This window comes from Stylophora pistillata, chromosome 5 (assembly GCF_964205215.1).
Source record: "Stylophora pistillata chromosome 5, jaStyPist1.2, whole genome shotgun sequence".
Classification (NCBI taxonomy): Eukaryota; Metazoa; Cnidaria; class Anthozoa; order Scleractinia; family Pocilloporidae; genus Stylophora; species Stylophora pistillata.
The window spans coordinates 25,415,101-25,442,537 of NC_142523.1; the positions used below are offsets into that span (position 1 = coordinate 25,415,101).

Below are 27,437 nucleotides of genomic sequence, written 5' to 3' on the forward strand. Positions count from 1 at the left end.
CTTAACGTCCTCATCCTAACTCGTTTAACAGATTGTAAGTAGTTATTCTTGAACTATCGTTTATCAGTAGAAATAATAAAGTCCATTGAACAAACGAATAGTTCCCAATAAAAACATACAGGCAGAAAACAGTGTTCCTCTGTGGATCAGTGGATGATGCCAATACAAAGATTCATAATAGAAGCAAAACTTTTAAGTGTTACAGCGACTGAATATGAATGGTTTTGACCACCCTCTGGTAGGGCTTTAACAGCAACAGTGGCATTCAGAAGTGACAGCGTTTTAATCTTAGTCTGTTTCTTTAATCATTTTTGTACAGGAATCTATTTGAGCAGTAGAAAAAAAAAGAAAAGAAAAACCTCACTTTCCCGGGCTTGATAACATGATAAATCCCTGGGGAATGTTGGAAGTACATGGATGATGCCTATAAATAGGGACCTGTAGGGCGGCTGATTTATAAGCCTCAAGCCATCTATCTTTTTAACGCAGTGATTTTAGTTCAAGGTCTCTTTGGAAACTAGAAACCTAGGATATCGACAATGATAATTATTTACGTTCATATCCTTTACGGCAAGGTGCAGATTTATGCAGCTGGTAAAAAATTTCCCCAAATGATTTCTTCGCACAACTTATTGTTTTTAAAGGTTGTATGGCGTGGTCATCATGGAGTGGCGACTGCAAAGAATGCAGACAGTACAGGGAAAGAGTTGGTAAGTGACAAGACGAGATTTTAATGCTGGTAACTCGAAAGTGCAATTGCTGGTTTTTGCCCGTGGATTTCTTTAAGACTGAAAATGCATTTTAAAGATTTTATTCAAATGAATTTATGCAACTTTTTATTCAAATTTCTTATATACTGAGATTGCAATATATGCTTTTTTTAAATCTAAGGTAGCTGAACACAGTTTTTGATACCTTTGTTTCTTTCACCATTTTCTCTAAAGCCCTTGCCAATACTAGCAGCAAGCAGGTTAACAACACAAACTTTGTTTCTTAATAAGTTCGACTGACGTATTGCCGTTGCCATGGCGACACGGATAGATATAAACAGGCAATTAATTTCTTTGTAGAAAATCTAGTCATTAGATTTTCTTTATAATTTGCATGCAACGAGCCTGTAACGGTACCCACAAGTTAACACCACTTTGCTAACAATTTAACAGAGAGATCTTTTAATTATCCCTTGTTGAAGATTCACTCAGTTTTCTACAATTTCCTTTGTTTAAAATCATTCTTTTTTTCAATACACCAGTTACTTATTTCCTAAAGTATTTTCGTGTCACTTTCGTGGAATTCTAATGAGTGGTTTTTAAGAAATAGGCATATTTCCGAGAAAGCAATTTTCCATTCAATCGCAAATTTTTGGCATGCGCTGCATTTAACTGGGCTCTTTCGATAACGACGAAAAGCTGAAAATTGCTGGGTTCCTTGCACCGTTAACTTTTTGAGCCCCGGCCGGACCAACACTCAGTGTCTTAAAATAATTTGAGAAGAGTTTGCTACCTTTCAATAACATCAAGAAATGGTTAGATATTCTAGTCTTCTCGGATAGGTACGCCGGAATAAATGCAGGTCCCATCTCCTGCAGGGTTGGGGTAGGAGACGTTAATTTCCCACACACAAGTTTAGTGTGTGATGGATGTCCTCCCCTGGGGTGGGATGGGTGGGATACTGGGCGCACTTATTTGGAGCCTCGCTCTGTTGTGCGACCCTCGCTACACTCTGGTGAAAGTGATTAAATAGATTAATAACCCAACATTAACTATTACTGCGGTTAGAAAAGTACCAAATGCATGTTCAAGTCATATTAATACGAGATTAAATTTATTTCTTGTCCGTTTCCTATTCTCTTAATTAGGAATTGTCCTGGAACCTTCACGTTTTGTTATGACCATTTTTTTTTCGCCGACAGAATTAAGAGGACTTAAACTCTAATCGTTTAGTAGTTTTAAAATATTATCTGAATAACCTTGCCTCTAGAATTTAACTGCTCAAGAACTCGGGAATCACAGCCTTGTAAATGTAAGTGGTTTGATGTATGAAGAGAAACAAGAAGACTCCAGAAGTGCTGGTCGAGAATACTCCCCCTCAGTCCCCCTCCTGTTTATCTATTTGCAATTAGAAAAAGAGAAGAAGAAAGGGCAAAAAAAAAAAATTAACGCGTTGAATTAAAAAAAATATATATATATATATATATTGAATTTTACAGGACTTTTATGATTTCCGAATAGATGCTAGACTTATATTCTGTCAGGCGAAAGAAACACAATTTTTCTTTGGTCAGAATAAGGAAAGATCATTACACTTTCCTCTTGAACAGGCGAGATTTTGGCGAGCGAGTGCTTTCTATTTTATTTATCAAAATAATTATGGCTGCCATCTTTAACTTTCACAGCAGGGGAGAGCTTGAGAGAGAAAGAAATTTGCGCAAAGATTGTGAGCGACGGTCGAAAGGGGGAAGAGGGGAGGGGATGGGGTTAACTTTTAAATTAGTTATTAGTTTCCTTTTCAGAGATCAAAGGTCCTCCCCAATCAGTTCTCAGCGAGAGAAGTCTGTCAAACTAGGTTCCACAATTCAAATAAATTTGTTTGTGAGGGGTTTTCCTAAGGCAGTGTTAAATTAGTTTTTGAGAGCAAGTATTTAGCATTTTATCAGTGAAAACTATATATAGATTTTAACAGAAGGGAAGAGGAAGGGAAAGACTGGAACTTATAACAAGGGGGTGAGCGACGGTTAAAAGGAAGGAAAAGGGGGAGGATGGGTGACATAAAAAAAATCCTCTTGAAATTAATTATCGGCAGTAAAAGCTCGTCAAATTAGATTCAGCAACTCGAGCGAAATACTTTATGAGGGGTTTCTCCTGAAACAGAGTTGAATTGGACAAAGGATGGAAAGTTATTTGGTAACACAAACATGCTCACCATTACTGATTGAGCGAATTATGGAGTCGCTGGTCACTACGCATTCATTGTAATACGGCATTTGTTCAAATACTGAGAGGGTAAGGAAAGCAGCTCTTCAGATGAAATGTCACAGACTAATCTTAATTTACTTTCACTCTTTTAGTTATTCTCTTTGTTCTTCTGTTTTTCTTGTTTTATTATTTTTCACCTACTTTGAATTGTGTTTTTCAACTCTATGCGCAGGTCCTCCTGAAATCAATCCTCAGCTCAAGAATCAGTCGTCGGTAGCATATAATTCATCGCTTCAGTTGAAATGCTTTCTAAGAGGTTTCCCTACACCTGAGGTAAGCTGGACTAAGGATGGGGTGAGTCTCGGTAACAACAACACTCTCACGATTCATCAAGCGAGGCTGGAGGATTCTGGCCAATACACATGCAGCGTTAAAAATAGGGAAGGGAGCAAGAACTCGACTTTCTGGATTGAAGTGGCCGGAGGTATGGTTCTCACTATAAAAAGGAAAGAGCTGGTGTCCATTATCAATTAATTTTCTGTTAGAAAAGGAACAAAGAAAGTAGTTTCTTAGGTTCCAGATCAGATTTAAGGGCCTCAAACCACTAAAGATCTACTTCTCCTGAAATTGATGAAAACGATAAAAATGAAATCAAATGATTATGACATTTAAGGAGCGAGTACATGTCAACTGATATAAAAGATGTGAGTTTATTTTGTATTTAGACGTATGCAAATAGTTTTTGGGTGATCTCCACCGATTGTTCTTTGGAGTGTCGAGGAATTTTGACTATAAAGATCTCAACACTCCATTTTTTGGATATAGCATTCAATATAAAAAGTTCCTTTAAGACCTGAATTGACCTTCCAATTTCTCTCCTCATCAAATTGTTTGATGAATATCAGTGAGTGACGAGTCATGATTTCATGTTCATTATTAGATTTAGTAACAGTGTACTCGTTATAGTTTGTCAAAGCGGCTATCGGTGCATCATTATCTAGTGAGTATTTATAATTGAGGCTGGAAAGCAATTTTTCTAAAAAAAATTCACCGTGTTTAAACTTGCTAAATCAGAGACCGAAATTACAGAGAGATATATGAAAACAATCCTGAAAACATTATGAACTTGTACCTTTGTTACAACAGATCGGACAATTTCAATATACAAAAATTACAGATTTGATGTAATGTTTTCACGGAATTGAAACCTTTTGCAATTTTTTCACCATCTTTGCCAAGCTAGAATTGGATACTATGAACTGAGGAAAACTGGTAATCTTGGGAAATGGTGGCATGGCTTGTTGGCATTACACCCATTTCACCTACTAGCCAATAAGAAAAGGACGAAGAAATGAATGAATAGATAATCAAATCATTATTGCCCTGTAGTGTTGCTAAGATAGGAAAATATTTTTTAGTAAAATGAAAATAAAAAAAAATGTTTTAATGTCACATTGGGCTGGGCTGTACCTTCCTTTACCAAAAGTGAAGAAAACTGATTACGGAATAACTTGGATTGAAAATAGGTTTGAGATTTACCTATTTTGCTTTTATTTTGAAACAAAGTGTGAAGGGAAGGGGGTGGAGTGTTAAATAGAATGGACAATGCGACCCTCTGTTTAGCCTGGTGATCTTTTTACTTTAAGTCTCTCCTCAGATCATTGCGCCTCCAACAGACCAATCTGTTACCGAAGGATACCTTGGCAACTTTAAGTGCGTAGCCTCAGGTGTTCCAACACCAACATTTGTCTGGGATTTTAATAATGGTGACCTGCCATCTGGTATCCATCAAACTGATCAAGAAGGAGAGTCACTGCTGGAATTGCCACGTGTCACAGAAAAGATGGAGGGGACTTACAAATGTACAGTAAAAAACAAACAAGATATAACTAGTTCCTCCGCAGTACTGCGTGTTTATGGTAAGTTTATTAAAAAAAATTATAAATAATGTTCTTAATTAGCATGAAGATGAATATAAAGGTGAAGAGACTAGAGATGAATGTGAAGATGAAAATAAAGAGAGAGATGACAGTGGTGGTGAGAAAAGAGGGAAATAGGTGCTCAAGGGTTGAGCATTTAAACTGCTTCCAGACTACATATAACTTCAATTATGAACACATGTGTACAAACAAATAGACTAAAAGATGGAATAGGAACAATTATTATTGAAGTTTCATTATCATCGAAATTAGAATGTTCTTAAATCTGAGTAAGCTGAAGAGTCAATAGGGACGATATCAATCCTAAGTAACAATATTCTTGAGCCTATTACATTACTTAGGGATAAGATTTGTAACAAATTACTTGATTTCAGACTCCAAAAGAATCCGCCATTTGAGTCAACTCAGTAGATCTGAAAAGCGCGGAAAAATCATAAGTAATGGCGCCATCATCTGTTCATGAATAGGAAATAATTCAAACTATGCTTAGTACATCTTATCTGGAATATTTTAACGAAGACATTTCTTCTACGGAGAGATCTTGGAAGTTCAAAGTAGAGCAGAAGAATCTGAAAAAGAGTGCGAAACTCAAAAGCTATTTTTGCATGTGATATAAAAATTATCAATCTAGAAAATGAGCAAGGTAATGGAAACACAAAAAACTGCTTCAATTCCTGAACGAAATATGCTGTGAAATGGCGATCAAATGTTCGAAATAACTCCTTTGGATATTTACCTCTCTTGCATCTATCCACAGAGTAAATTTGCAGAACTCGTTAATTCGTAATGAGACTAGATCATTTGAAATGTTCTGAAAACATTATTTAAAAGGCCACATCTGGATCGGTTCGTTTCCATACTATCGTTATTTGTTTGTTTGTTAGTTCATTTTGTGTAGATACTGCAGCTGTAATTTCGAGGTGACATAGAGCTTTTGATCAATTTTCTCTTTCCTAATGTAGGAAAAGCCTCTGCTCAAGTTGTTCCAGAGACACGTCAAACACTTACAGCGGGAGAAGTCCTCACATTGATCTGCAAAGTCAACAGGGAAACCGTCAACATAACATGGAAAAAAGATGGAGAATCATTGAAAGAACGAGCAGTTATATATACCCGATTAAATGAGAGAAAGAGTAAACTTGTTATTACTGAGGTTGTAGAAGAGGACAGCGGTAAATATTCTTGTGAAGCAAGTAACAAACCTGGAACTGTGGCTAGCTCTTCTGTTATGGTGGATGTAGTTGGTAAGCAGGCGTACCTGTAAGACCATTGCTTTAAACTTTTCATCGAAGTTAGAATCTTCTTAAATCTGAGTAAGCTGAAGAGTCAATAGGGACGATATCAATCCTAAGTAACAATATTCTTGAGCCTATTACATTACTTAGGGATAAGATTTGTAACAAATTATTTCATTTCAGACTTCAAAAGAATCCGCCATTTGAGTCAACTCAGTAGATCTGAAAAGACTTTTAAGCGAGGGAAAACTATAAGTAATGGCGCCATCATCTGTTGACGAATAGGAAATAATTCAAACTATGACTAATACATCTTATCTGGAATATTTTAACGAAGATATTTCTTCTACGGAGAGATCTTGGAAGTTCAAAGTAGAGCAGAAGAATCTGAAAAAGAGTGCGAAACTCAAAAGCTATTTTTGCATGTGATATAAAAATTATCAATCTTGAAAATAGGCAAGGTAATGGAAACACAAAAAACTGCTTCAATTTCTGAACGAAATATGCTGTGAAATGGCGATCAAATGTTCGAAATAACTCCTTTGGATATTTACCTCTCTTGCATCTATCCACAGAGTAAATTTGCAGAACTCGTTAATTCGTAATGAGACTAGATCATTTGAAATGTTCTGAAAACATTATTTAAAAGGCCACATCTGGATCGGTTCGTTTCCATACTATCGTTATTTGTTTGTTTGTTAGTTCATTTTGTGTAGATACTGCAGCTGTAATTTCGAGGTGACATAGAGCTTTTGATCAATTTTCTCTTTCCTAATGTAGGAAAAGCCTCTGCTCAAGTTGTTCCAGAGACACGTCAAACACTTACAGCGGGAGAAGTCCTCACATTGATCTGCAAAGTCAACAGGGAAACCGTCAACATAACATGGAAAAAAGATGGAGAATCATTGAAAGAACGAGCAGTTATAGATATCCGATTAAATGAGACAAAGAGTGAACTTGTTATTACTGAGGTTGTAGAAGAGGACAGTGGTGAATATTCTTGTGAAGCAAGGAACAAACCTGGAACTGTGGCTAGCTCTTCTGTTATGGTGGATGTAGTAGGTAAGCAGGCGTACCTGTAAGACCATTGCTTTAAACTTTTCATCGAAGTTAGAATCTTCTTAAATCTGAGTAAGGTGAAGAGTCAATAGGGACGATATCAATTCTAAGTAACAATATTCTTGAGCCTATTACATTACTTAGGGATAAGATTTGTAACAAATTACTTGATTTCAGACTCCAAAAGAATCCGCCATTTGAGTCAAACTCAGTAGATCTGAAAAGACTTTTAAGCGAGGGAAAACTTTAAGTAATGGCGCCATCATCTGTTGATGAATAGGAAATAATTCAAACTATGACTAATACATCTTATCTGGAATATTTTAACGAAGATATTTCTTCTACGGAGAGATCTTGGAAGTTCAAAGTAGAGCAGAAGAATCTGAAAAAGAGTGCGAAACTCAAAAGCTATTTTTGCATGTGATATAAAAATTATCAATCTTGAAAATAGGCAAGGTAATGGAAAAACAAAAAACTGCTTCAATTTCTGAACGAAATATGCTGTGAAATGGCGATCAAATGTTCGAAATAACTCCTTTGGATATTTACCTCTCTTGCATCTATCCACAGAGTAAATTTGCAGAACTTGTTAATTCGTAATGAGACTAGTTCAATTGAATGTGTTCTGAAAACATTATTTAAAAGGCCACATCTGGATCGGTTCGTTTCCATACTATCGCTATTTGTTTGTTCGTTAGTTCGTTTTGTGTAGATACTGCAGCTGTAATTTCGAAGTGACATAGAGCTTTTGATCAATTTTCTCTTTCCTAATGTAGGAAAAGCCTCTGCTCAAGTTATTCCAGAGACACATCAAACATTCACAGCAGGAGAAGTCCTCACATTGACCTGTAAAGTCAACAGGGAAACCGTCAACATAACATGGAAAAAAGATGGAGAATCATTCAAAGAACGAGCAGTTATAGATACCCGATTAAATGAGAGAAAGAGTAAACTTGTTATTACTGAGGTTGTAGAAGAGGACAGCGGTAAATATTCTTGTGAAGCAAGTAACAATCTTGGGACTGTGGCTCACTCTTCTGTGATATTGGATGTAATAGGTATGCTGGTGTACCTGTAAGACCATTGCTTTAAAGTTATCATCGAAGTTAGGATGTTCTTAAATTTGAGTAAGCTGAAGAGTCAATAGGGACGATATCAATCCTAAGTAAAAATATTCTTGAGCCTATTACATTACTTAGGGATAAGATTTGTAACAAATTATTTAATTTCCGACTCCAAAAGAATCCGCTATTTGAGTCAACTCAGTAAATCTGAAAAGACTTTTAATGCGAGGAAAAACTATAAGTAATGGCGCCATCATCTGTTGATGAATACGAAATAACTCAGAATATGCTTGGTACATGTTAGCTGCAAGATTTTAACGAAGATATTACTGCTAAAAAGAGATCTGGGAAGATCAGAGTAGAGCAGAAGAATCTGAAAAGGAATGCGAAACTCAAAAGCTATTTTTGCATGTGATACAAAACTTATCAATCTTGAAAATGAGCAAGGTAATGGAAACACAAAAACCTGCTTCACTTCCTGAACGAAATATGCTGTGAAATGGCGATCAAATGTTCGAAATAACTCCTTTGGATATTTACCTCTCTTGCATCTATTCAGAGTAAATTTGCAGAACTTGTTAATTCGTAATAAGACTAGGTCAATTGAAATGTTCTGAAAACATTATTTAAAAGGCCACATCTGGATCGGTTCGTTTCCATACTATCGTTATTTGTTTGTTTGTTAGTTCATTTTGTGTAGATACTGCAGCTGTAATTTCGAGGTGACATAGAGCTTTTGATCAATTTTCTCTTTCCTAATGTAGGAAAAGCCTCTGCTCAAGTTGTTCCAGAGACGCGTCAAACACTTACAGCGGGAGAAGTCCTCACATTGATCTGCAAAGTCAACAGGGAAACCGTCAACATAACATGGAAAAAAGATGGAGAATCATTGAAAGAACGAGCAGTTATAGATATCCGATTAAATGAGACAAAGAGTGAACTTGTTATTACTGAGGTTGTAGAAGAGGACAGTGGTGAATATTCTTGTGAAGCAAGGAACAAACCTGGAACTGTGGCTAGCTCTTCTGTTATGGTGGATGTAGTAGGTAAGCAGGCGTACCTGTAAGACCATTGCTTTAAACTTTTCATCGAAGCTAGAATCTTCTTAAATCTGAGTAAGGTGAAGAGTCAATAGGGACGATATCAATCCTAAGTAACAATATTCTTGAGCCTATTACATTACTTAGGGATAAGATTTGTAACAAATTATTTCATTTCAGACTTCAAAAGAATCCGCCATTTGAGTCAAACTCAGTAGATCTGAAAAGACTTTTAAGCGAGGGAAAACTATAAGTAATGGCGCCATCATCTGTTGATGAATAGGAAATAATTCAAACTATGACTAATACATCTTATCTGGAATATTTTAACGAAGATATTTCTTCTACGGAGAGATGTTGAAAGTTCTGAGTAGAGCAGAAGAATCTGAAAAGGAAAGCGAAACTCAAAAGCTATTTTTGCATGTGATAGAAATCTTATCAATCTTGAAAATGAGCAAGGTAATGGAAACACAAAAAACTGCTTCAATTTCTGAACGAAATATGCTGTGAAATGGTGATCAAATGTTTGAAATAACTCCTTTGGATATTTAACTCTCTTGCATCTATCCACACTTATTTAAAAGGCCACATCTGGATCGGTTCCTTTCCATACTATCGTTATTTGTTAGTTTGTTAGTTTATGTTGTGTAGATACTGCAGCTGTAATTTCGAAGTGACATAGGGCTTTTAATCAATTTTCTCTTTCGTAATGTAGGAAAAGTCTCTGCTCAAGTTGATCCAGAGACAAATCAAGCACTCACAGAGGGAGAAGTCCTCACATTGACCTGCAAAGTCAACAGCGAAACCGTCAACATAACGTGGAAAAAAGATGGAGAATCATTCAAACAACGAGCAGCTATATTTACCCGATTAAGTGAGAGAAGGAGTGAACTTGTTATTACTGAGGTTGTAGAAGAGGACAGTGGTGAATATTCTTGTGAAGCAAGAAACAAGCTCGGAACTGTGGCTCACTCTTCTGTGATATTGGATGTAAAAGGTAAGCTGGTGTGCCTGTAAGACCATTGCTGTAAACTTATCATCGAAGTTAGAATCTTCTTAAATCTGAGTATGCTGAAGTGTCAATAGGGACGATATCAATACTAAGTAAAAATATTCTTGAGCCTATTACATTACTTAGGGATAAGATTTGTAACAAATTATTTGATTTCAGACTTCAAAAGAATCCGCTATTTGAGTCAACTCAGTAAATCTGAAAAGACTTTTAATGCGAGGAAAAACTATAAGTAATGGCGCCACCATCTGTTGATGAATACGAAATAACTCAGAATATGCTTGGTACATCTTATCTGGAGTATTTTAACGAAGATATTACTGCTAAAGAGAGATCTGGGAAGTTCAGAGTAGAGCAGAAGAATCTGAAAAGGAAAGCGAAACTCAAAAGCTATTCTTGCATACGATAGAAATCCTATCAATCTTGAAAATAAGCAAGGTAATGGAAACACAAAAAGCTGCTTCAATTCCTGAAGGAAATATGCTGTGAAATGGCGATCAAATGTTCGAAATAACTCCTTTGGATATTTAACTCTCTTGCATCTATCTACAGAGTAAATTTGCAGAACTTGTTAATTCGTAATGAGACTAGGTCAATTGAAACGTTCTGAAGACATTATCTAAAAGGCCACATCTGGATCGGTTCGTTTCCATACTATCGTTATTTGTTTGTTTGTTAGTCTATTTTGTGTAGATACTGTAGCTGTAATTTCGAAGTGACATAGGGCTTTTAATTAACTTTTTCTCTCTTAACGTAGGAAAAGCCTCTGCTCAAGTTTTTCCAGGGACACATCATTCACTCAGAGCGGGAGAAGTTCTCACATTGACTTGCAAAGTCAACAGGGAAACCGTCAACATAACATGGAAAAAAGATGGAGAATCATTAAAAGAACGAGCAGTTATAGATACCCGATTAAATGAGAGAAAGAGTAAACTTGTTATTACTGAGGTTGTAGAAGAGGACAGTGGTGAATATTCTTGTGAAGCAAGTAACAAGCTCGGAACTGTTGCTCAGTCTTCTGTGATATTGGGTGTAAAAGGTAAGCTGGTGTGCCTGTAAGACCATTGCTGTAAACTAGAACCTTGAGTTTTTATGTTCCTCAACTTTTCAATTGTTGTGTTTTCATCTTCTTGAAACTAAGATCATTAATTTAAAACAAAGTTAGATACAGGAGCTGCACCGCGTACGTGGAGATAAGTAGGTGATTTCTTACGATAACGTACATAGTGTCACGAGTTCATGTTCAAGTTACACTCTCATGACTGTTTCCTTTTCTGCCGTAAGATTGATGTTACTCTTTAGTGAGTATCATAGCCGATCATATTTCATCACCTCAACACAAGCAGTAAATAATACGAATGCGAAATAGTCATTTGTTGAGACAAAACAAAGATTAATAATTCTACTCTTCCACTTTTCTACCCTGAGAATTGGCGAGACTGGTTGCCTTTGTTAATAAAGTAAATTGCTTTTCTACATGAAATGCGTTAGCCCCTTCTAGCAGCTCACTGGAGTGGTACTACATTGGTGGACCTGTGGCTGTGGTCATTTTCCTCCTGGCTCTCATTTCATATATTAAAAATCGCCGTGCGACAGGTAAAAGAAACTTTTAGTAGGCCCAATAGGTTACCTAAGCAAAATGTTTTGATATGGCAAATTGTGGCTTTTTACTTGTCAGTGTTTAGGAATATAAGAGAGCTATTTTTAGCATGTCACATTCTACATTTCCAAAACTGACATCGAGGGCCACTTTTTACTCCCCGAAATCCATTAGCCAATCAATACACAAAAATGTTATAAATTATATCCAGCTAGTCATCATGGCAACCCACCTTATTCCTTCGTAGTTTTAGTCATAGTCTGATAAGTTACAAGTGACTTCTGAACCGAGTCGCGAGTTTTGACTAAGTAAATGAAGTCATTCTTGCTCACAACGAAGCAATTTCTTCCATCAATAGCCTTGCAAGAGGTGCCCACCAGGTTGGGGTAGGTTTATTTTCTTTCTTGAATGCTTACTGTTTGAGTATATCGCTATACACGAAGTTTCCAACTCTTGAAGAAGTCTGAGCTGAGGATTGATAAGCGCCCGTGCTGGGAAAACTACGTCGTTTTTCAGCTTGAACCTTTTATATTCATCGTTATGAATACACAGGCCCAAAAAAGTTTTTCCTTTCGAAGCAGTGACATTTTACGAAGCAGCTCTCATGAGCTGGAAGTGAAATGTTCCCTGTTGTTTTTCTGTTTTGGACCGATCTTTCCTTGACCTGTTTTTACAGCTTGTTCGGCATTTTTTGTTTGTTTGTTTGTTTTATTTTTGACCAGCATGAGGGGTGGCATACTTGTAAGGAAGATTAGACGTTTGGGGTCTTCGCCACTCAGAAAACTACAGTTAAAATAAGCAACACTTGCAGTATTGTAGTCCCGTCTCAAATACTACTTGATAATTCCATTGTAAGCCGATCCCTATTTGTAGATAACACTTCGGTTGGTGTTGGTTTGTGTTTAATTTCCCGCGTATCAGGCAGGCGCGGAAGAGGACCGATATTCAAAGGACGTAAAATGCAAAACAGCAAGGCTGCATCAGGTTATCTTCAAATACCAGCTACGAGGTTCAATCAGTGCAGTTTGAAAATTGGATTTTCGGTTCTGTGCTGATGTGTCACCGGTTCAGTAAAGTAGCATCCAAATTTCAGTATTTCAACAATTTTTTCAAAGGCAAATATAGGAATTTTCTGACGCGCTCAATGTAAATTCTTTCATAGACACTCGCATGGATGCCCTTTAAAAAAAATCTTAAAGGAAGATATAGAGGATCTTGTTACCATGTTAATGGAAAACTTCTGGTTTTGTTAAATGACTTTGTTATTCGTCTTGATGCAAATGAATGCAATGAAATAAATACGCATGACAATATTAAAGCAACTCTTGTTAAAACTAAAAGGCAGAGAATACAGTAAACTAGACAGATATCTAATAACAAATAGGTCAACCTCGTTCCCAATATTCCCAGCTGGGAACGAGGTTGGCTGATAGGTAACAACCATAGCTAAATAAAAGTCGTGTTTTCAAATGCAATTACTCAGTGAAGAGCACGATGAAGCTGAGATGGATCAGCTGAACGGAAACACTGATGGATGGGAGATTGCAGTTGACCGACTGAACTTTCGCGAGCCTATTGGCAGAGGGGCATTTGGCTCAGTATGGCGAGCGCTACTGGGCCGGTCCCATGGCAGACCTGGAAATCGTACAGTTGCCGCCAAGTGCTACCTACGTAAGAGCATTTTAAGATCTTTCGTTAATTGAAAGTTTGATTGAACTATCCTCAACAATCAGAGCGCGCGTTGTATCTAAGTTATGTTATGAAAGTGTCTAACAGCGGAAAATGCCACAATAATTGCGTCTTACTTTACTTTTATCTCACTTCCAATCACGTGTTGCCCATATGCAGGGGTGGTCGTTGGTCAGTATTCTCAAGCAAATTCCCCCTAACGTGGAATATTTTGCGATGTTGCCCTGTGAGAGACTTTTGACGGATAGTTTTGTTATGTGACCTCTAAGAGGCCAGGAGAGCGTGTGGTTTCGGGGAGACAACAATTCGAATCATATGTCCATACACGACGTGTTATATATGACTTAGCGTAAAAGCGTATCACCTTATTTTGTAAACTAAACTGCGGACCTGTTCTACGTCGTAAAAGAGAAGGAGACCAATAAAGACAAAACCATGAAAAACAACAACAACAAATACAGAGAAACAAACGATAAAAAAATGAAAGAAAAAAGAAAAGCCAAATAGTAAAAGAAAATATGAAGCACAGTGAACAATTGCTAAGTTTTCTAATACTTACTATGACATTTCGACCTTCGGTCTTCTTCCTTTGGACGAAAGCTGAAAATCATAGTAAGGAGCCTACAGAGTCCCATGGACTTACCATAAATCTTGCAAAAAGTAACAAATAATATGATACAATTAAACAAATGATTGTGTAACATTTGGACGGTAGAGAACAGTTTTGTTTTTTGTTTGTTGTTTTATTTTATTTTATTTTTTTTTTTTTCGGTGACGACGAATCTAGTTGCGGAAATATCATGTTCAACACAAATGAACAGAAGCGCTAACTCACTTTTTTTTTCTTAGCAAATATAAATGAGTTTTCTTTTTAGATATGTAGACCATATGCGCTGTAACGTGTGCTGATTATTTAGCACCAAAGATACAACACTTCATGATGAGCATGTTCGCCACAAAAAAAGAAAAAAAACAAATTGCTTGTTTTTGTGGTTTCCTAGCAATCTCTGGAGAGCAAGGAAGGAGAGCCCTGCTGAGAGAGATCGAGTTATTAAAACTCTTTGGAAGGATGGGCCATGAGAATGTTGTTAAGTTCATTGGCTGTGTTACAGTTGGAGGTAATCAGCTATTGTTATGATTGTAATCAGCTAAGTCACAGTAAGGATAAAAATATCAGTGAGGTGAACCGCTGGTAAAATCAATTCCATCACTACTGCTGTGAGCTAATTCAAGGAATATTTCCATTTTTATGTGGTTTAGAGAGATTAGTTTAATTTTATGCATTTTTTCTAGCTTTGTAACATATACATAGAAATATTGATAAAAGCTTCTATTTAGGATGACAAGTCTCTGCCTATTTATCTTCCTTCTCTTTTTGTAGGTCTTTCCGTTCGTCTGTCTGTCCGTAGGTCTCTATATACCGTATGTGTCTGTTTGTCTTCGTAGTCTGTCAACGTGTTTCCTTCTTTCCATTTTCTATAACAGATGCAACCTACTATATAATTAAAATAAACATGTACAATTTAGAATTTGGAACGTTGTCTCTGTTTCCTTTAGAATGATTTACCAGCGCCTTTTTTTTTTAACTTTTTTTTAGCTCAGCCAATACTTATCATGGAGTACCTGTGGCGTGGTGACTTGCTGGGCTACCTCAGAAAATCCAGGGGGGTTTTCGACCACTATCATCGTGGGGTCGGAAGGGTCGACCACTTGACAACATATGACATGGTGCTGTTTGCTAAACAGATCGCAAATGGTATGACTTTTCTCGCGTCTAGAGGGGTAAGTGCTCAAACTCCTCTTGGTTTGCATTTCGAAAGTCGATCGCCATACGACTAAAATGATGAAGCACATTGGAATCATTGAGTCACACGAAAATAGTCTGAAACATACCTCTTTATATTCCTTTTCTCCTTTGAAATGTGAATTGTTTGTTGTTTAGTTATTTTGATACTAGCCCATCACATCTTTTTTTCAATCTCAGATAATTCATCGTGACCTTGCAGCTCGCAACATCCTTCTCGATGAGCATCGTGTATGCAAGTTGACTGATTTTGGGCTCTCTTATCAGGATTTCAAATACGGCGCAGGAAATGCCAAGAGGGTAATTTTCAGAAATTTCTTAATCACTTGTTCAGCGAGTTTTTATTTGACTGTCATCGAATACATCATGGACCATAATGTGAGGTTAGCTTCCCCTACGTCTACACCAAAGGTATAGACGAGAAATTTGTTTTAGGGCTGTTGGTATGAAAGACTCAAATGTAAAAGAACTAAGACGAAAAATGGGCGTATGCAAGTTGATGACGTCAACTAGGCCACTATTTGAAACTAAAACCAAAACTTGAGCTATTCTGACGAACCTTACTTCCTTTTATAATGTTTTACCGCCAAACATGTTTCCCTTATCGAAATGCCACTCTTAGCCTTTCAAAAGTTTCATACACACAAAAAAAAATTGTACACTGTACCAAAGGAGTGAACGTAGGGAATAAGAAAATCAGAGTTGATAAATGTTCTCTTAAGTGCAAGAATACCAACTCAAACATGTCCAAGGCAGTAACACAGGAGATGTAAAGAAAAGAAGCATGTGATCTGGATCCAAAGAGATTTGTAGAAACACGTGTGTTGCTCTTGAATTTATCGCGGCTCCTCGCATCTTTGTTGAGAAAAGTAAATCTTTATGCAAAATATTTCAGAAATTGTATTCCAGTGTATTTAAACTACATATGCTTATAGTATTCTAAATACTCACCCAGGGATGTATCCCAATCAAATGGAGTGCACCGGAGATTCTTTATGGCCACGTGGAACGGCTGTCGACCAAAAGTGATGTGTACGTACTGCACTCGACATTAATATACATTATCAACCTGTTTACGATGCTCACTTAACGAATTTAAGGGTTTAGAATAATCTGTTTTGTTGATCAGAGCGTTATTAGGATACATCAAACCAGGAAATCTGAGGGTACAACTGCAGCATAAGATTTGGATGAGTATTGAGTTTAACGGGCAATAGTTAAGTGTCCCTGTCTGAGGAAGTGTTCTTAGGGCCAAGAGTGGTGGTCAACCGATTTGCCTGAGACTTGGCAGAAAAGTTGAGTATGATAAGATATTTAAAAAGTCACTTTGGCTCACTTCTCTGACTATTTGTTCTGGAGTTTCAGGGGGAGGGTCCCATTTTTGGCCTATAGAGCACCAAAAAATTAATCCTTCTAGGTGGTTCTTTGAAAGTGCTATAAAACTCCATTGGTAAATTGTGCTGCCAAATGATTTTGACCATGGACTATATTAAAGTGGAGCTTTTACTTCATAAATGTAAGTTTGTTCTCAAGCAATTAGACTAAAGTTAGGTCAAGTTTGAGGTCAAAATCACAACCCAAAATTGCTATTTTTCAAAAAACCCTAACATTTATCTGCCTTCTTGCATAACTTTCATACCACATCCAGTATGTACTTTAGTGACCCATTTATCAAATCAGTTGAGATTGGCTTATCAAGGTTTGTTAGGTTTTCGGCACAAACTCTCCATGCCCCTCTGAGGCCAAGCAAAATGGAATTTTTAGCATAATTCATGCTATAAACAGACCAAATTCTTGACATAAAGCCCTAATTTTGTATTTGGGGGTTAAAATGAAACATTAAAGCCAAATCAGTGTTATTATTCCGAAATACCTCGACTCATTGCTTACAAATGCTCTAAGAAGGCCTCTAATTAGCATTACAGACACCTAGCGGTTTGGGAAAATAAAGGTAACCTTCTTCGTATGAAAATCCTGTACCCATCATAGAGCAAAAATGATGATGTTCTGACCTTCATATGACAATATTTTTAAAGATGCTTGAATTTTCTCTGACCTATGTTTGTTTGGCCATATTTCCATACATATCATACTCCAAGCATGTAAAGTCTCTTTGTTTGGTCAGGCCAGAAATTAGAGTGACCAGAATTGTTGGAAGATGTTTTATGTCTAACCTTTGAATAGACTGAATAGCTCCGGCAAATACCATGCAAACATAAGCTTACGTGCCGCGGTAAGCACCGTCCAGGTAACTTTTGATCCACCAGACATCTTAGATACTTTAGAACTGAATCAATGGAACTATCCAACAAAGAGGGAATCCACAGTCAGAAGAGCTGGATGGCATAAAATTATTTATGTTTTTATGAAATTTTCCACACGAGACATGAGATGATGCCAATAGGACCCGCCATTTTGAACGTGAGAATATTAGGACTGGACCGAGTTTCCATGCATCCCCCTATTCAAGCGTAAATGTTGCTGGTGTCCTTATCAAATATTAAAAGTGTAGCGATAGCAAGTTTCAGGATAACTTTACGATGGCGCTTCTCTCCTTTGGAGGGGTAAATGATCAGGGCGGTGGCGCGTCATGGGCTCTGCGCGAAACAGGAATGACTCCTTTGTCGTCTTACGATAATGACATAACTGCTTGGTTAAAACACAAGTAAAAGGGGTCAGGCGCGTTCGGGGCGAGAGGAAGACCGGCCGATACCAAAGCTACAAGTACAGGTAATTCAAAATATAAGAAAGGGCTCGTACACGCGCAGAAATGTAGTAGATTGGTTTTTAAGTGCCACTCTCGCTAAGAGCGGTCCTCTGAACTTCCCGTCCAAAAACAATTCTCCTTAATGTTTTTCTTACGAAAAGAGTTTAGGACACATGTTTCAAAAATAGTTCGGTTGTTTTCCAATTGGTTTTTTTTTAGGAAAATTTCAACTTTCGCGAACTCTCTGCCAAGGGAAGATTAGCCAAGGTGTTGCAAGAGCAAAAACTTAGTCAACTGCAGTGATTGTGCGAGTTTTTTGACGTTGAAATTATAGGTAGTGCTAATCGTAAGGCGTTGTAATATGAACCTCTTCTACAGGTAGCAAATTCCTGTGATTGTCACAATTGATGATCAACCAGCCCGCATTACTCAAAACTCAGTGAAGGTTGCGTGACTCCTCGACTTGGTCCAGTCCTCTCACGTCCAATATGGTGGGCCTGTCGATACGATAACAATCGCATCTCGAGGTGTTGCATGGCATGTTTCATATAAACTGCAACACAAAATATCTGTTATCCAGCTCTCCTAACTGTGGGTTTCTTATTTACTGCCGGATGATTTGACGTACCAGGGAAATCGGATGGGCCACAATTCACCTGGACGCTACTCACTACACCTTGTATGTATCATCCTGCTCTTTTACTGATGCCATCATTCGTATTTATAAGAGCTAGCAAGGCTATGAAAAGTTTAACCATAGATCTTCTGTTAACCATTGTTTTCGTTAAGCTCACTTCATATTGCATCAAGAAATTGGCCCGACAAAATATAAAGACTTTGCATGTTTGTGAGTATGGTATGTATGGAGTTATGACCTGAAAAATATAAATCAAGGGAAATTCAAGCATCTTTAAAAAATATCATCATATCTAGGTGAGAACATCATCATTTTTGTTCTATGATGGGTACTAGGTTTTCAAAGATAAAAAATCACCTTTAATTTGCCAAACCATGGTGTTTGTAGTGCTAATTAGTGGCTTTGTTAGAGCATTTTTTTTTGCTCAACTAAAGATTCAATAAATATACAAGAAACAGAAATTAAGTATTAAATCATTAAAGCAGAAGTGACAGTATGAGATAAAAATACAGAAAGAGAAACACATGACAATAAATAGAAGAATACATGAGTTATACACTACTATTAACTGGATTTAACTTTCGACACATCGTTAATTATTCGTTCTACGTCAATATAACTATCCTGAACTTGAAGATTTTAAAATAATATTGTTGTTATCTTTTTCTTGAAAATATGTTTTGGAAGATTATTTAAGTTTCCTGGGATGCTATTAAAAATTTTACAACCAATCCTTGAGAATGAGTTTTTATGTTGATTTAGCCTAGAACAGTTTATGTAATAGTTACCAGCAGATGAAGATCGGGTATTATGATATCATTGTGTATTTGGTGGGAAAGAGTAAACAAACCAGAAAGATTGGGGTGGGGGTTAAATTGTTATGGACATCATGCATTAAGAGAGAAGAGAGTTTAACGTGAAGCATATTAATTGGCATAATATTAGCTGATATAAAATAAGGAATGGCGTGTGAATTATAGTTGGCAAAGTTCATTGATCGCACAACCCTTTTCTGGAGTATCAATATTTTCTCCATATGAGACTTTGCTACTTGGCCCCAAGCTACAAGACCATATGACAAATAAGGATAAATGAGTGATCTATATATATTTAGTAATGTCGAATATGGTACAAGATGCCTTAGTCTACAAATTATACCAATGTCTCTATTTATTTTTGATGCAATATGACTGATATGATGTTTCCAAGTAAGGTTACTGTCAATAAGTACACCTAAATATTTCACATAGTCTTTACGCTCCAGGTCAATGAAATTTTTTCTATTATTATCACATATTTTTAGATTTACTTTGTAATTAAGTTGCTTCTGGCTGGGATGGAAGATGACAAAATTGGTTTTCTTTACATTTAAAGAGAATTTATTTGAGGCTAGCCAATCATAAACATTCATTAGTTCCACATTCACCACTCAGTGTTTCAAGAGATTTAAGGTTTCTGTCGGCAAATAGCAGATTTGTATCGCCAGCGAATATTTAAAATGCTAATTTATCTGAAGCTTTGTAAATGTCATTGATATAAATAAGAAACAACAATGGCCCTAACACAGAACCCTGTGGGACCCCACACAGGGTCTTTTCTTTTTGGGATATGTAGGATCCTATTTGTGTGCTTTGGACCCTTCCAGACAAGTAAGATGAAAATCAACCATTTACTACTCCACGAATTCCATAGTGATTGAGTTTATGTAACAGGAACGAGTGGTCAACGGTGTCGAATGCTTTTTGAAAATCAATAAAAAATTCCACATGGGAACATACCCAGATCCATGTTAGCCTGGATTTTGCTGACTATATCGAGGATCGCATGCTCAGTGGAACATCGCTTTGGAAAACCGTATTGTGACCTGTAATATATGTCATGCTTTTTCAAAAATACTTTCAGTCGATTGCTCATAATTTTTTTTCAAAACTTCTGTTAAATATTGAAAGGAGCGATATAGGACGATAGTTAAAATGATCAGTTTCATCTCCATCTTTGAACACGGGAACAATTTTGGCATGTTTTAGTCTCGATGGGAAGCGATTTGTAAGGTATAAGTCGAGGTATTTCGGAGTAATGACACTGATTTGGCCTTAATGCCTCATGTTAACTCGCCAAATACAAAATCAAGGCTTTATGTCAAGAATTTGGTCTGTTATAGCATTTGTTATGCTTAAAATTTCATATTTCTCGGCCTTAGAGGGGCATGGAGAGTTTGTGCCAAAAACCTGACAAACCTTGACAAGCCAATTTTTTGTCAACTGACTTTGATAAATGGGTCACTAAAGTACATACTGGATTTGGTATGAAAGTTATGCAAGAAGGCAGGTAGATGTTATGGTTTAATTTTTTGAAAAAAAAATTTGGGTAGTGAGTTGACCTGAAATTAGAACCAACTTTAGTCCCAGGTCTCTCTCTGTCTAATTGCTTGAGAACAAAGTTACATTTATGAAATGATGGAGTTCTATAGCCTTTACAAAATACCGACTGGAAGGCTGGATTGTAGTGCTCTATGAGCCACAAATGGGACCCCCCTGAAACTCCAGAACAAATAGGCAGAGTAGTGAGCCATAGTGGCTTTTGAAATATCTTATCACACTCAACTTTTGTGCCAAGTTACAGCCAAATCGGTTTACCACCACTTTTGGCCTGTGGAACACTTTCTCAGACAGAGACACTTAAAACCTGATTAGGAAAAAAAAAAGAGAGATGAAAAGATAAATGAATGATCAAATAAATAACTATGGAGTTTTTATATTTAAAGCATTGTTTATATCTTGATAAAAATATTCTAAAACATTTGAAGTATCTAAGTTAAAGATTACTTTTCTTCTCTAGTTGACATGAGTCGTCATCCTTCTATTTCTTCCACAGGTGGTCTTATGGCATAGTCTTGTTTGAAATCTTCACAATCGGTACTCAGTTAACTTATCAGTTAGTTTACTTTCAGATAATATACTCGCCGAATCTCCTTGCACAATTGCTAGTTGAAAGGGCAGGCGCGTTGCGTGTTCATTTTTTCAAGTACGCACAAGTACATATGATCTAGAACCCTAAGTAAACTGAGTGAAAAATACTGCGTTCTTTATTTCTTGTTTTAAACAGTTGTGTGAATACAAGCAAAGGACAAAGCGTCTTGCCCTTATTTTGACCAAACTTGGCGCAAGCACAACATTTTTTCCAAATTTTTCTGGTCACTTCAAGTACGCACGTGCGTATACGGGTAGAGGACGCTACGCGCCTGAAGGGTATACCATGAACAGCTACAAAAGCATTGCATTAGAGAGAAGTAGTAATGGCAATACTGAATGTGGCTGATGAATAAACTATCTCATCACATTGTTTGAAAACGTTTCTTCTTCTATCTTTTGTTTGATGTAAATAGGAATATTCTTCGATAACTATCGTTTTAACATTGAAATCATTCCGATCGTGCCCATTGAGATGTAAGTGATTACAACAAAACAGTTATGCTCTTTTATTTGTCCACAGGAGGTATTCCATACGAAGGATGGTCTGAAACCACGATAATGAGAAAAATCTATCAAGGTTACCGTTTGCCAAAGCCTGAACATATCGACGACAATTTGTAAGTTCAGTTTCCTCTGTATAATACTGAACATTAATTGTACAAAAAATGTCTAACGTTACATAAATAAAGTGTGATACGATAGCTATCGTGGTCGGGTTTCTTGTAGCTTGCAGTAATTTTATCAGATGATGAAAAAAGCGATGGTGGTGGTAATGATGATGTAATTACTTCGTGAACCTTGAAATCTGTTCAAATTGAATAAATAGTCATCCTAACAAACTCGCGCTATAAATAAAACAAAACTAAACTAAACTAAACTAAACCAAAGCAAACCAAAACCAAGACAAAAAAACCAAAACAAAACAAAACAAAACAGAACAGAGCAAAACAAAACAAATTAAAACGAAACAAAACAAACACTAAGCAAAAAACAAAACAAAAACAAACAAAAAAGGCATTTAAAAAGAGATTCACATCACCCACTTAAATCAGTTCAAAGTTAGTGAGTCAAATTCACAATAAGTTGGGTTTTCTAATCCAAGCTCCGTTTGAACTGTAATGTAACAAGGTAAACCAAGCGACTTTCTTTTTTCTAAACTTAGCATTTCAGTTGTGACTGTAGCTAGTTGTGGTTACGCAACCCTTACAGTAAGAAAGTTTCATTGTTTTTCTATAGATACGCGGTGATGTTAAGCTGCTGGAAATATCAAATCGCTTCCCGGCCACATTTTGTGAACCTCTGCAAAACAATGGACACCTATCTTAAAACAAAGGTTTGCCATACAGCATCTTATTCAGAGGATACGTTGTCGGTTCTGGGTTTTTTGCGTTTTGTATTTTGGTCTTTGTTTCTCTTCGTTGTCTTGTGTTTGCATGTTTGCCTAGCTTTTCTCCTTTTCGAAAGTGCTTGTTTGTTTTTGTGAGGTGCAGGTCTGTGTATCAGGATCACAGGTCATTTCATTAACATTAATTATATTATAATAAAGTTCGAATATAATGTGTGCTGTTAATGGCTTAAAGAGCGTGTTCTACTAGATTACAAAACACGGAACTGAGCTAAAGCTGTCCGCCATCGGCCAATTTGTACTTCCACCATTTCCCAGACTTCTCTCTACTTTAGTTTTCGTTAGCTGAAAGCTATATTTCGGAACAAACGACCCGGCAAGTGGCTACAGAAGAACCAAACAACGGTTTGTAAACAAGCCAGGTGCGGTAATCAACGTTATCATTACTTGAGAAGAGACAAAAATCCTCAAAGAGAAAATGAAAAGGATTGCTTGAATGTTTTCGCGCTGAGTCAAAGTGTGAGCTTTTACACGGTAAACATAGGCAACACTCCTATAGTACATATTTTCGTATTCAAAAATATAACAGAACAAAAAAGCCAATAATAAAACTTGAAAATATAACCAAACTAGCATAATTGTTAAAATTCATACAAATCATGAAGGTGTAAAGCGACTCCTGATCTCCGGTCATCGCAGTGACGCATGCCTCAGAAACTCAGAGAGAACAACTAAGGGCTTACTCTAATGTCCTATCCGTTACGTTGAGTGGAAGGCCTCATCAGTCACAACAGCCGTATGTTACGGCGCTGTCTTCCTGAGCGATCTTCAAGTTCCTAAGAATTTGGCTTTCGTTCATTCATAAAACATACGCCTGGGGTAGTTCGCTTGCTAATGCCCTTTGAAAAACCATGCATGCTATAATGAGACACTGTTCGGCCTGATTTCACCGTGATTCTGTATCAAGAATAGAAAACTTCAGGTAAAATTTTTGTTAGATTCGAGTTGCCGAACTATTTAAGTTTGTGAACTCTTACAGGTTGTGAACATTGATGGTTTGACATTTTTGACGGCTGAAGTCTTATTCAACCAATCGGATTATTTGAATCATTCTAGCACGGATTCCGATTGGCTCATTGTGGCATGTTTTGTGATAGTATAGAATATACCAACGACACTTTTGTTTGCTTCAAAAATTAGAATTTGTTTTGAAAATAGTAAATAATGCGTTGGGAATTTTACGGAATCTTCGTTATAAAACAGATGTTAAAGCAGTAGCGAGAAACAACCCTCGACTACGTCTCGCGTTTCCTCTTAGATTTCTCTGGTCGCTTTCTTTACAAAAGACCAGAGCATAGTCTAGGCTTCCTTTATTCTTAATTAATGGCGAGTATGGAACACCTATTGAAGAGATACTTTGGGAAATTTGGAAGAGGAGTTCCACGTTAGCTGCTTTTGTTTCTCTATCAATTTATGCATGTAAATTTTTATTAATATTTTTCATTTGGAATTTGGAATTTGGAATTTGGAATTTTTAATATTATGAATATGTGATATTTTTAATTATCATAAGTCTGCTTTAGCTGTTTCCTATGATTGTGAAGACCCACGTTTGTTCAAGTCTATCTGCTTAAAATGTAATAGTGCTCGTCCCTTGTCTCATCCAACAACTTGTTATATGTAGCTGTTGTTTCTCTTGTATTACTGTGCTTTTTAATATGTCTCGTTTTATTAGTGTCCGGGCCCGCTGTAATTGGCCACGGCTGTTGCGGTGTCCCTGCCAATGTTCTTTCTGTGGTCTGTTTGTTTGTTTGTTTGTTTGTTTGGCGAAGCTAATAAAAAAATAAAATAAAATGAAATAAATCGGTTCCTGTCTTTGCAATTTTCATTATCTATTAAGTGATTCATCTTTGGAATTTAATCACTTTCACCAGAGTATGGTGAGGGTCGCACAACAGAGCGTGGCTCCAAATTAAGTGCGCCCAATATCCCACCCATCCCACCCCAGGGGAGGACATCCATCACACAGTAATCTCGTGTGTGGGAGATTAACGTCTCCTACCCCTAACCCTGCAGGAGACGGGACCTCCATTTATTCGTGCCCATCCGAGAAGATTAGAATATCTAACCATTTCTTGATGCTATAGAAAGGTAGCAAATTCTTCTCAATTATTTTAAGATCCTGAGTGTTGGTCCGGCCGGGGCTCGAACCCTCGACCTCCCACACAACAGTCCAGCGCTCTATCCATTGAGCTAACCGGTATTCGGAATGTTCCTGGCTCCATTGTTGACTTCATTAACTCACTAATTAATTCCTGATTACCTTCTAATCCTTATCACAGACATATGTGGATATCGTGGACATGGAGAAGTATGATCACGATAAGTACAAGTTTATCGATGATCGCGGAGCTGTTGCAAATCGAGAAGATGCAGGACCAGATGAACAAGGAGCAGATGCAACAAACCCCAATCGTGAGGTGGGTGAACACGGTACTACTGCACATCCTTTTGTGGTTGCAATAGACAATGGCGCTACAGCTTTCCCTCTCACAGTTAGCGTAGGAGATGAAGGAGCAGCTGCAGCAAATCCCGACCGGGAAGTGGGTGAACACGGTGCTACTGCACATCCTTTTGTGGTTGCACTAGACGGCAGTGCAACAGCTTTCCCCTTCAGAGTTAACGTAGCAGACGAAGGAACAGCTGCTGCAAATCCCGACCGTAAAATTGGTGAACACGGCGCTACTGCGCATCCGTTTGTGGCTGCAATAGAAGATAGTGCTAGAGCCTTCCCTCTCGGAATCATAGGAGGAGAAGAGGGTGGGGCAGCACATTCTTTTCAGAGTGATGAAAAAGATATTGAAGTCTCAGCGTACCTTTACGAAAGTGATACTTTACCATACCTCGGCGAGAACGAGGAGGAAGATTATGGTGACTCCGAGTGCCCTATTGGGCTTGAGGAAGAAGATATTGACGACCCTGAGTGCCCTCTTGTGATTGAGGAAGAAGATATTGATTTTTCACCATCTTCTTTGGTGATGGACGATAACAGTCTTGGTACTCTGGCATGCCCCCTTGTGACTGACGAGGACAATCCTGATTGTTCAACATGCTCTCTCGTGATTGAGGAGGAAGATTCCGGCAGCTCAGCATGCTCCCGTATGATTGGAGAAGGAGGTTTGGAAGCCAAAGTATGCCCTCCTGTGATTGAAAAAGAAGATCCTAAGTCTGTAGCACATCCCCTTGTCACGGTCGTGAACAAACCTTGTGCCTCACAATTTCCTCCCACAATCGAGGAAGAAGATGTCGATTCCTTCGATTACCCTCCCCTGATTGAAGAAGAAGGCCATGTCGATTCCGCCTCTCCCCCAGATGTCGAAGAAGGCGAAACCAGTAAAACTGAAACTAATGCTGATGATCAAGGTGTTACAGCAGTACAATCTTTAAAGGAGGCAGGAGAGGAAGAACGTAACACTTGCCAACTTGAGAACACAGAGGATGAACAAGACGATGTTGGAAAACATACGGAGGACCAAGGTGATGCTGTAGACCTTTGTGATGAACATGTTGGTGTGCAAGAGAGTAATGGTTACCAACTGACTGCCGTTGATACAGACGAAACCGGAAATGACGAAGACGAGGAGTCATCCGAAGCAACTCCTTTTGTGTAGGACTGAGGCATGATACCAGAATTGCAGAACCTCCAATGTTGTAGTCGTATATTGCTCAGTGGTAATTTGTGGTCTAGATCTGAAGAACCTTAGGGCTTACCTTTTGTAGCTCCTGATTTTAAGATGTAATATTCATCTTACAATTACAATGCTTTGTTAGTGATGATACTCATTTTTATAGTTTTGTAAATGGGGGTTAAGTGGAGGTTTCCTTGAAAGAAAACTTGCTTATTTACTTCACTTTTACACTGCTTAGCTCAGCGTTTATTCACTTGTTGCACCCATGAGTGCTTTTTCTGTTATCGACTATAGACTGTTAGAGAAAAAAGAATACAAAAAAAGAGAAGGTACTGCTGTTAAGATAATTTTTATAGCTGATCAAGTCAGACATGCTTAACAAATTTGTGAGTGTTTTCTAAGTATAAGTAATGTTTCCTAATTTTTGTAAGTGCATTATAGAGAAGAAAAATGTTGTTGACTTGTTCGTCTCGAAGCAAAGTAAGTGTAAAGAACTCAAAGTGACCGTTATGGACGTCAAATAAATCTTACCCTACTAAAAATAATTAACTTGTTGTAAGACACTCCATAAATGCTTCAATAAACTAATATAAGTTAGCTCCGTTTTGTTTACTCCATGCATTGCTACAAATTGCGAGTTCGGATTAGACAACTTTCATGGAGACAAAAGCAGTTGCGCAGAAAAAGTCTTAAAGAAAAAAGAGACAAAAGGAAAAGAAGATTAATGTG

At 37.4% G+C, this 27,437-nt stretch overlaps 1 protein-coding gene across 1 annotated transcript; it reads left to right on the forward strand.

The window, feature by feature from the left end:
• Positions 1 to 43: 43 nt before the first annotated feature.
• Positions 44 to 27,305, forward strand: LOC111345730 (vascular endothelial growth factor receptor 1). The gene is made up of 19 exons (XM_088759776.1): positions 44 to 710; positions 1,981 to 2,022; positions 3,148 to 3,399; positions 4,562 to 4,834; positions 7,926 to 8,207; positions 8,978 to 9,259; positions 9,969 to 10,250; positions 11,023 to 11,304; positions 11,757 to 11,861; positions 12,224 to 12,251; positions 13,349 to 13,536; positions 14,556 to 14,672; positions 15,152 to 15,336; positions 15,539 to 15,658; positions 16,314 to 16,390; positions 21,577 to 21,617; positions 22,195 to 22,291; positions 22,911 to 23,007; positions 25,362 to 27,305. Exons 1-19 carry the CDS (start codon positions 650 to 652, stop codon positions 26,688 to 26,690), a joined length of 4,140 nt encoding a protein of 1,379 aa, XP_088615902.1. The 5' UTR covers positions 44 to 649; the 3' UTR covers positions 26,691 to 27,305.
• The last annotated feature ends 132 nt before the right edge of the window (positions 27,306 to 27,437 follow it).